The sequence below is a fragment of the Vitis riparia genome, chromosome 18 (genome assembly GCF_004353265.1).
Source record: "Vitis riparia cultivar Riparia Gloire de Montpellier isolate 1030 chromosome 18, EGFV_Vit.rip_1.0, whole genome shotgun sequence".
Lineage (NCBI taxonomy): Eukaryota > Viridiplantae > Streptophyta > Magnoliopsida > Vitales > Vitaceae > Vitis > Vitis riparia.
Window position 1 is genome coordinate 28652091 of NC_048448.1, and position 9363 is coordinate 28661453.

At 45.1% G+C, this 9363-nt stretch overlaps 1 protein-coding gene across 1 annotated transcript; it reads left to right on the top strand.

Annotated features, from left to right (window-relative positions):
- Positions 1-3820: 3820 nt before the first annotated feature.
- LOC117905643 lies at positions 3821-6595 on the top strand. Its single transcript, XM_034818528.1, has 2 exons — positions 3821-5008; positions 5210-6595. Exons 1-2 carry the CDS (start codon positions 3821-3823, stop codon positions 6593-6595), a joined length of 2574 nt encoding a protein of 857 aa, XP_034674419.1.
- Positions 6596-9363: the final 2768 nt, after the last annotated feature.

Here is a 9363-nt window from a genome sequence, read left to right on the forward strand (position 1 = left end):
AAGGGAGTGAGCTGGCCTTGTAAGTTTAAGAGAAGTAATGAGGGGTGTGGTTCCCATGCTGATGAAGGGGATTTCGGTGCTGAAGGGGAAGGAACCCAGGAGGCTCAAATGCTGAGAGGGGTATGAGTATAAAAGGTGGGAAGAGAGGAGAGCAAAGGACCTTTTGGCATTTTCAGAAAGAGGGGAAATTTTGCTGGTGAGAGAAACAAAAAGGTCAGGAGCATCTTCTGAGTTGAGGGTGTGGGGGAAAGCTTCAGCACTGTGGTTTCTTTGAAGAGGAGAATGACAGCATCTTAGTTTTGGGAGTCATCATTGGCATACACGGATCTATTTGGTGGAGATTCTGAGGTAAGCATGCTGAATTTTCTTTGCTGACAGTTTATCTTCCTCGTCTTCATATGTTTTTCTCCTTCCTCATCATCTTTTCTTCCCTTTGATATGAATATTGTATTGCTTGGGTGTGGATAACAAAGGCCACACATGATTTTTGTTGATTGGTTATGAATGGTTTAGGAACTTTCTAACTGAATTTGGGATTTTTTTTATCAACCGGATGAACCGGTTCAACCGGTTCAGCCCCATAACTGGCTGCCTCTGTCAGCCATGAGGAGCACCTGCCTTTCTTGGTCTGGTTCTCACTCATCCAGGCTCGGAATTGAGAACCGTTTCTTTCTTTTGCTTTCTTAATCACTTAGGAACTTTCTGACCAAATTTGTGATTTTTTATCAACTGGATGGACCAGTTGGGAATAGGTTCAACCGGTTCAGCCCCATAATTGGCTGCCTCTGTCAGCCATGAGGAGCACCTGCCTTTCTTGGTCTGGTTCTCACTCATCTGGGCTTGGAATTGAGAACCGTTTCTTTCTTTTGCTTCCTTAATCACTTAGGAACTTTCTGACCAAATTTGGGATTTTTTATCAACCGGATGGACCAGTTGGGAACAGGTTCAACCGGTTCAGCCCCATAACTGGCTGCCTCTGTCAGCCATGGGGAACACCTGCCTTTCTTGGCCTGGTTCTCACTCATCCGGGCTCAGAATTGAGAACCGTTTCTTTTGTTTGCTTCCTTAATCCCTTAGAAACTTTCTAACCAAATTTGGGATTTTTTATCAACCGGATGGACCAGTTGGGAACCAGTTCAACCGGTTCAGCCCCATAACTGGCTGCCTCTGTTAGCCATGGGGAACACCTGCCTTTCTTGGTCTGGTTCTCACTCATCCAGGCTCGGAATTGAGAACCGTTTCTTTTGTTTGCTTCCTTAATCACTTAGGAACTTTCTGAACAAATTTGGGATTTTTTATCAACCAGCTGAACCAGTTGGTAACAGGTTCAACCGGTTCAGCCCCATAAGTGGCTACCTCTATCAGCCATGAGGAGCACCTGCCTTTCTTGGTCTGGTTCTCACTCATCCGGGCTCGGAATTGAGAACCGTTTCTTTCTTTTGCTTCCTTAATCACTTAGGAACTTTCTGACCAAATTTGGGATTTTTTATCAACCGGATGGACCAGTTGGGAACAGGTTCAACCGGTTTAGCCTCATAAGTGGCTACCTCTGTCAGCCATGAGGAGCACCTGCCTTTCTTGGTCTGGTTCTCACTCATCCAGGCTCGGAATTGAGAACCGTTTCTTTCTTTTGCTTCCTTAATTACTTAGGAACTTTTTGACCAAATTTGGGATTTTTTATCAACCGGATGAATCCATTGGGAACCGGTTCAACCGGTTCAGCACCATAACTAGCTGCCTCTGTCAGCCATGAGGAACACTTGCCTTTCTTGGTCCGGTTCTCACTCATCCGGGCTCGGAATTGAGGACCGTTTCTTTCGTTTGAATCCTCACTCATTTAGGAGTTTTATAGAAAAATTTGGGAATTCTTCTCAATAGGTTGTACCAGTTGAGAACCAGTTCAACTTGTTCAGCTGAAGGACTTTAGGTAGCCCTCGTTTTTGGCATTTTTCGAGCCCTTATCCATTGGGGCTCAAACCCATTTGCTATAGGGCACTTGTGAGCCATCTTGAAGGTTTAAGTCAGTGTTTGATTTCAGTTAGTATGGGAAATTTTGAAGTTATGGGTGGGGTGGTCTAGGTAAGTCTAGTTTGATTTGTATGACATTTGGGGAGTCCATTACCTGATCTCAACCAGCCTTCTTCCTTTTTGGCACAAAATTTGATGCTTGATTCTGAATACATGTTGCGTGGCTGACTCACCCTCTGCTGTAGCACATGGCTAGGGACCACAGGTACGCATCGTTGGTTTTGATTGTTGAATCATATGCATGCATGGTGCCTAATCCTGAATTTTGTTACATGTTTATCTGTGTTTGACTGACCGTTTATGCAGCGCATGGCTGGGGACCACAGGTACGCACCCATTGTTTTGGGTTGGTTGAATCCATATGCATGCCAAATACCAATTAGGATTGTGTGATTCATGACATTTATTTAGCCTAGGGTTTCATCTTTGACCCATATGCTCCCACATACCCCAATTCATTAGTAGAGACCGAGTTCCGGGCCTAGAAGGGTGCTACCTCGCATGAGGTAATTTCCCAATGGGTAACCTGATCCCCGGACCCAGAATCTAGTTTTCGCAGACCGCTTCTTTTCCATACTGGGGTCATTAGGGGTTTTGGTTGTTACTTAATTTTCCCCATTTTAAAAATAAAAATAAAAAGTAAGTGGCGACTCCAAACAACACCGTCTCTCACCGGGGGCAGTTTTTTTTCAAAACTGGAGAACTCAACTTTTTCATTCCTTATTTTCTTTTAAAAGCGAGTCGCGCCGGTCCGGTGGATCGGGTGAGGGTCCACAAATTGGCGACTCCACTGGGGATCGAACCCAGAATCTCTGGTTTCATAAGAAGATCAAGCTTGAACTTGAGTTGGGAATATTGGAGCACATGGTTCATTGATCAGTAGACTCTTAAGTTGCATAGATGACCGATGATCACGTACTTGGTTGGTATTTGGCTTGCACCTGTGATGTGTTGTTGCTTGTGTGTTCACCTATTGGATTCTAGCATGCTTGCTCATTATTGATTGGTATCTAGCTATGACATTTGGGATTAGACTTAGATGATTAGATTGTGTGTAGATGTGTGGTAGGCTATCTCTTTGTGCATGACTATTTGCTGTATGACTGCTCCTTCCCTTGCATGACTACTTGCTGCTTGTGTTTGTGGGCACGTGTGTATCCCCTTACTTCCGAATCACTAGTCTTGGTCAACTATTCCTCATGGATTGCTTGTGTTTCTTGGGAGTCATTCCCAATTTGTTCGCCTTCGACCAAGCTAGGGGTTTGGAATAGGGTCTAGCATAAGGGCTATATCGATGTTTGGGAGCACTATGGAAAAGATGGATGTCTGAGCAATGAAGACCTGTATAGCCCTGAGCTGGATTTCATGGATACATGCGTGGCCAACATGTCACTTTGATTGTTGATTGATTGTTAGTTAGGACCTTAGGTTGTGTATCCCTGTGGGTACAGTCATCTAGTCTTTTAGGACTTGTCTCTTCTCTTTTTTTGACTTTTGAGCCACATTACCCCTGAGGTATCACCATGTCAGAATCCCGTTCCTGCCTGTGGAACCGCATATCAGTTTAGTTGTTGAGATCACATGTCAATTCATTTTCTCAGAAGATTTTAGTTATACGTTCCTAGTTTGATTTCAGGATTGATAGTCACGGGGACTGACGTCCCCCTTTCCTTTTGTAGGATTATTGATTGAGATCGACCTGGGTTCCCGAGCTTGGATCCGGATTGGAGATAGACTGGTTAGAGGATCAGATTCACCCAGCCAGTTAGAGCAGATACCAGATCATAGAGATATGGATCCTCAGTATGCTACCGTTGACCAGTTAGCTGAGATTACCGATACCATGGCGTCACTTAGGGACGCTATCTTGGGACTAGGTCAGAGGATTGATGGGCACCAAGCCCAGCCATTGCCGATTCCAAGGAGCACCCTGCATGACTCTACCACACCACCACCACCACCACCACCACCACCGGTTCAGTCAGCTCCCCAGGCTGGAGCATTTGTGTTGCATGGTCAGACTGAGACTACGCCGCATTCTGTTGTGGCACCAGCACATATTGTTGATGATACCCAGGCTCGGATTGACAGGATTGAGCAGAGGATGAGATCACTACATGTTTCTGATGGGATGATGAGGTGGGATGGATATGATGATCTGCCGGTAGCAGCTTTGCCTGTTGAGTTCCGCATGCCGGACATTGAGAGATACATGGGGATAGGGTGCCCCCGTATTCACTTGCAGCTATACAACACTGTTATGCGCGGGCATAGACTGGATGAGACACAAATGATTATGTTATTCCCTCTATCATTGAGTGGTGCTGCTCAGCGTTGGTTTGCCTCATTGGACCCTTTGAGACGTAGGACATGGGCTGATTTGGGACAGGAATTTATTAGACAGTATTCTTTCAATACTATAGTGGATGTATCCCGGAGGGAGTTAGAGGCCCTCAGACAGGGGCCGGATGAGTCAGTTACTTCATTCATTTCCCGTTGGAGGGAGAAGATAGCACAGATTATTGATAGACCTTCAGAGCGCGATCAGATCAGTATGATTATGCGTAGCCTTCAGCCCCGCTTTGCTAGGCATCTCATGGGCTTCCCTCAAACAGACTTTGACTCGTTAGTGCAGGCCCTCTATGGTATTGAGGAGGGTATATCTAGAGGTTTATGGGCAGATTCTTCCCCTTCAGACTCAAAGGGGAAGAAGTCGGGATCAGGCCCCAGGCCCTCAGATGTTGGTACTATTGGCATGACAGGACACCGGTCTTCACGTCGTCCTCCGTTTCAGAGTCAGTTTTTTGGCACTCCTTATCAGATGATACAGCATGATCAGTACAGACCAGTTGCTCCCATTAGGCCAGTAGGGCCTACTTATCTACATCCGCCACCACAGCCAGTATATGCTACACAGGCACCCCAGAGGCCGCCTATGCAGTTCCATCATCAGTATAAAGCACCGCCTCCACCGAGGCCAGTTAGACAGTTCACATAGCTTGGAATGCCACTGAGCCGAGCTTTTCAGAGATTGGTTGAGGGGGGACTAATTGCCCCACTACCGCCTAGACCACCACTACAGCCTACCCACCCAGGATTCAGGACAGATCTTCACTGTGCCTACCATCAGAGAGCAGGCCATGATACAGACAGTTGTTCAGCACTGAGACATGCCATTTAGGATTTGATAGATCAGGGCTTAGTTGATTTGGGGCGCCCGGGTGTGGCCACAGACCCGCTACCTACTCATGACACTAGAGCAGTACCTTCACCCCCGGAAGGGGTACATTTGATTGAGTTTGCAGGGGATGAGATATTTATGATGGGTTGGGATGGAGAGGCTCCTCAGCCGATCAGTCTATATGAGGAGTCAGATTTTGTTGGATATATACCTAGACAGCAGATCCCCAGGCCATTCATTTTGACCCCGGACGAGATTTATGGGCCGCCTCTAGTATCACCGGTATACTTACAACATGTGCCACCTATGACACCCTTCATTTTGTTCCTAGAGGAATATAAGCTCCCTCATAGAGATGTTCAGATAGTTACACGAAGTGGAAGGGTAGCACAACCTCCACCCGTTGACAGGCCATTTGCTGGTATAGCTGCCAGAGAGGAGGTTCAGAGGGAAGATGATGAGATATTACGCCAACTGCGCACTACTCAAGCTCGCATATCTATTTGGAGCCTTTTGGCCTCATCTAGTACACACAGAGATGCATTGGTCAGAGCCCTTGGCCAGATTAGGGTTGACACTGCTACTACCCCAGAGGGGCTTATTCACATGTTGACAGCTGATAGAGCTACATGCATAGTGTTTTCTGATGATGACTTGCCACCAGAAGGATCAAATCATGTTCGACCCTTATTCATTGATGTTGTTTGTTCAGGCCGTCGGGTGCCGTCTGTTCTGCTGGACAATGGTTCTGCCCTGAACATCTGTCCATTGGTTACTGCTATTGCACTTGGGTTTTCGCCAGCCGATTTTGGGGCTTCTACACAAACTGTTCGAGCTTATGATGGGACTCAGAGGACAGTTATGGGTACACTCAGTACACATGTCATGATCGGGCCAGTTAGTTACTCCATAGTATTTCAAGTTTTAAGGATTCAGTCATCCTTTAACCTGCTTCTTGGTCGCCCATGGATTCATAAGGCTGGTGCTATACCATCTTCCCTCCATCAGAAGGTGAAGTTCATACATGAGGGGTGCATTATCACGATACAGTCTGATAGAGATATTATCACTTCGTCTGAGCCAGTGTTACATATCAGTCACAGTGAGGATGACTTACATTTGACCGGGTTTACGTTCGATGAGGTTCAGGTTGTCAGCTTAGAGGATGGCAGCAGAGATATGGTACCTATGTCGTTCGACCAGCACAGCAGTACTTTGGTGCTCAGCATGATGAGAGGAATGTCTTATTTGCCTGGTATGGGATTGGGTCGCCGCCAGCAGGGGCCCCACGAGTTTACTTTCACAGTTGATCATGACACGCCCTATGGATTAGGTTACATCCCCACAGAGGCTGATGCACATATATGTCACAGCTGCGCAGGATAGGGTGAGGGCTCGCATGTCTGGCATTCCATTTGATTATCCTCTCCGCCCATACACCTTCCAGTTGGCCGACTACTTTATTAGGGGTTCAGAGCATACGCTTCGCACAGAGGGGACTGTTCACATTCCAGAGACAGTTGAGATTCAGGACATCCAGCAGGCCCTGGGTCAGATTCATTTGGACACCGGGACTACTGAGGTACCTGGTGCCATGATAGTCGCGCCCCCATCACCGGACCGAGCTAGTGTGTTCTCTATGTGTTTCCCCGAGGAGGTCCCTGACTATGACCTACCTATGGATTTGGGAGATGGCACTGACGAGATGGACATGATCGGCATAGGCCGTATCTTCGGTGCAGCCCCAGATTGTGATTTCTCGCTTATCATTTATCGGCATTTTCTGGTGTTACACCAGGGCATACCCCTTCTTTTATCATAATGAAGGTGTTTGATTTTTAGCTTCTTCGAGTCATTTGTTGGCAGTCCCTGGACGTCATACTGGGGCATACGCCTTTGTTATCAAGGTTAGTATATCAGCGGTTGCATCTTGAGTCCCCCTATTTTGCTTTGAGTTTTGTTTTAAGGCATCCCCTGTCTGTTTAGGTGTTTTGAGCCTTAGTAATGGCATCCCTACCCCCTTTTAGTTCAGTGGTTCCTCGGCATCGTGCCCGAGTTCGATTCCCGATTTCACACTTTTCTGGTACTCGCCCGGATTCCATCATTTTCCGGTACTTGCCTGGATTTCACCATTTTCCGGTACTCGCACGGATTTCACATTTTTTCGGTACTCGCCCGGATTTCACACTTTTCCGATACTCGCCCGGATTCCACCATTTTCCAGTACTCGCCCGGATTTCATCATTTTCCGGTACTTGCCTGGATTTCACACTTTTTCGGTACTCGCCCGGATTCCATCACTTTTCCTGTACTCGCCCGGATTCCATCTGTGGACCCGCATTTTTCACGTGCATTCCCACTCGATCGGCGAGACTCGCTTTTTAGTTGTGAAAAATTAGTTTTAGAAAAGTTGGAGTCGCCACTTATTTTATTTTTATTTTAAAGGGAAAATAAAACAAGAAAGAAAAACCCTAAAATGTGACTCCATAATTTTTGGATAAAAGGCATGTCTTTGAAAAACCCGAGTCTTGGTCCGGGGATCAGGTTACTTATTGGGAAGGTACCTCTAGGAGATAGCACCCCTCTAAGCCCTAAAAAGGTCTCTACTGACTAAGTTGAGGGAAACGTGGCCATTAATCAGTTAATTATAAGTACCTAAGTAAGCTAGGTGATTTCGAATATTGCACGCCTAACAAGAAAACCAACCATAAGAGAGGGTCGAAGTGCGTACCTGAATGGCTTCTTAAGCGCTATCATAAAACATGAGAGGTTAGCTTGGAATTATGACACATGGTATGTATTTCCATCTAAGACGATCAAACAAGCATCAAGGCAACCAATTATGGCATCAAACATGGTCATGTCTCATGAGAACATACACATTCATAGAATTCTAGGGTTGTGGGGTAGAAAGGGCGTACCTGATTAGCGAGCATCCACACGTCTATGGGAAGCAAGAATATCTCAACAATAAATATTAAGTGAATTCAAATATTTCATCAAGAAGAATCAAAAAATTAACGTATCAAGCAAACAATATTGAAGAAGGTATCATGAATGTCGGGCCCCCACCAAAGCCCTAATTACTTTTGCACGAATTGATTCAATGAATTCCATTGTTTGGAATCATGAAGTTTGTTCATGCTTGTCAAAAATCGAGAAAATCATAAAATAATTGAAGGTGATGAAAATGCATGCCGGAAGGGAAAATGGCAGCAAATAGTATGTTAAAATTTGGATTTTATGCCTAGAGACTTCTCAGGAATTTTAAATAAAACTAGAGTTATTTTTGACGGGAAAAGACTTTGAAATCCAGATTTAAAATGTGTAAGATAACAAAAAGAATAAGGAGAAACATTAGGAGGAGTATGATGTGTGGCAAGGTGACCACTATATGAGTGAGGTCTGGAGGTGCACTTGAGACTAAATGGTTGAAACAGATTGCATAGGAAGGATTCTGTAGACCACTGGTTGTCTAGAAAGAAACTGAATGTGTTCGTTTCTGAGCCCATGTTCACTGGATTTTAGGGTGCCACCTCATTTAAAAAAAGAAAGGCTTCAATACAACTCTGGTTTCTTAGGATCACAATCTGAATTATCAACAGAAGCTTCTGGTGAAGACATAATGCTCAATTTCAGATTAAATTTCCTGTTCTATAACTCGTTTTCTCTGAATTTTCCTTTAGTGACTGTGCTTTCTGATCATATAAGTTGCCCGTCTGGCTCCTTGTTTGAGACTCTGTCGAACCTGGAATAATGCTTCTAGGTCTAGCTGAGGAGACCTTCACCCCTTTTCATGGAACCTGAGGCATGCGTTAATTCGAAACTCTATTACTTTGCCTTCCATTGCTTTAAGTCTTTTAGCCATCTCAGCCACAAATCTGGAGATTCATTTATCTTTCTTTAATATTCAAGCTAAATGTCAATTCAGTCCGCTTAAACCCTGATTTGAATGATTTTGAACCCTCTTTTGCGCTCTTGATGTCTTTCACTCCAACTACAACGGCAAACCACCTTTCAAAAAAAAAAGAAATCTGGACCGAATCCTAAAATTTTTTAATTCACAACCTCCTGAGCCTGACTGAGAGTCAACACAATTGAATCACCTTGGATAAGAGTGCTTCTAAAAATCCTCCGGAATATAGACACAAGTG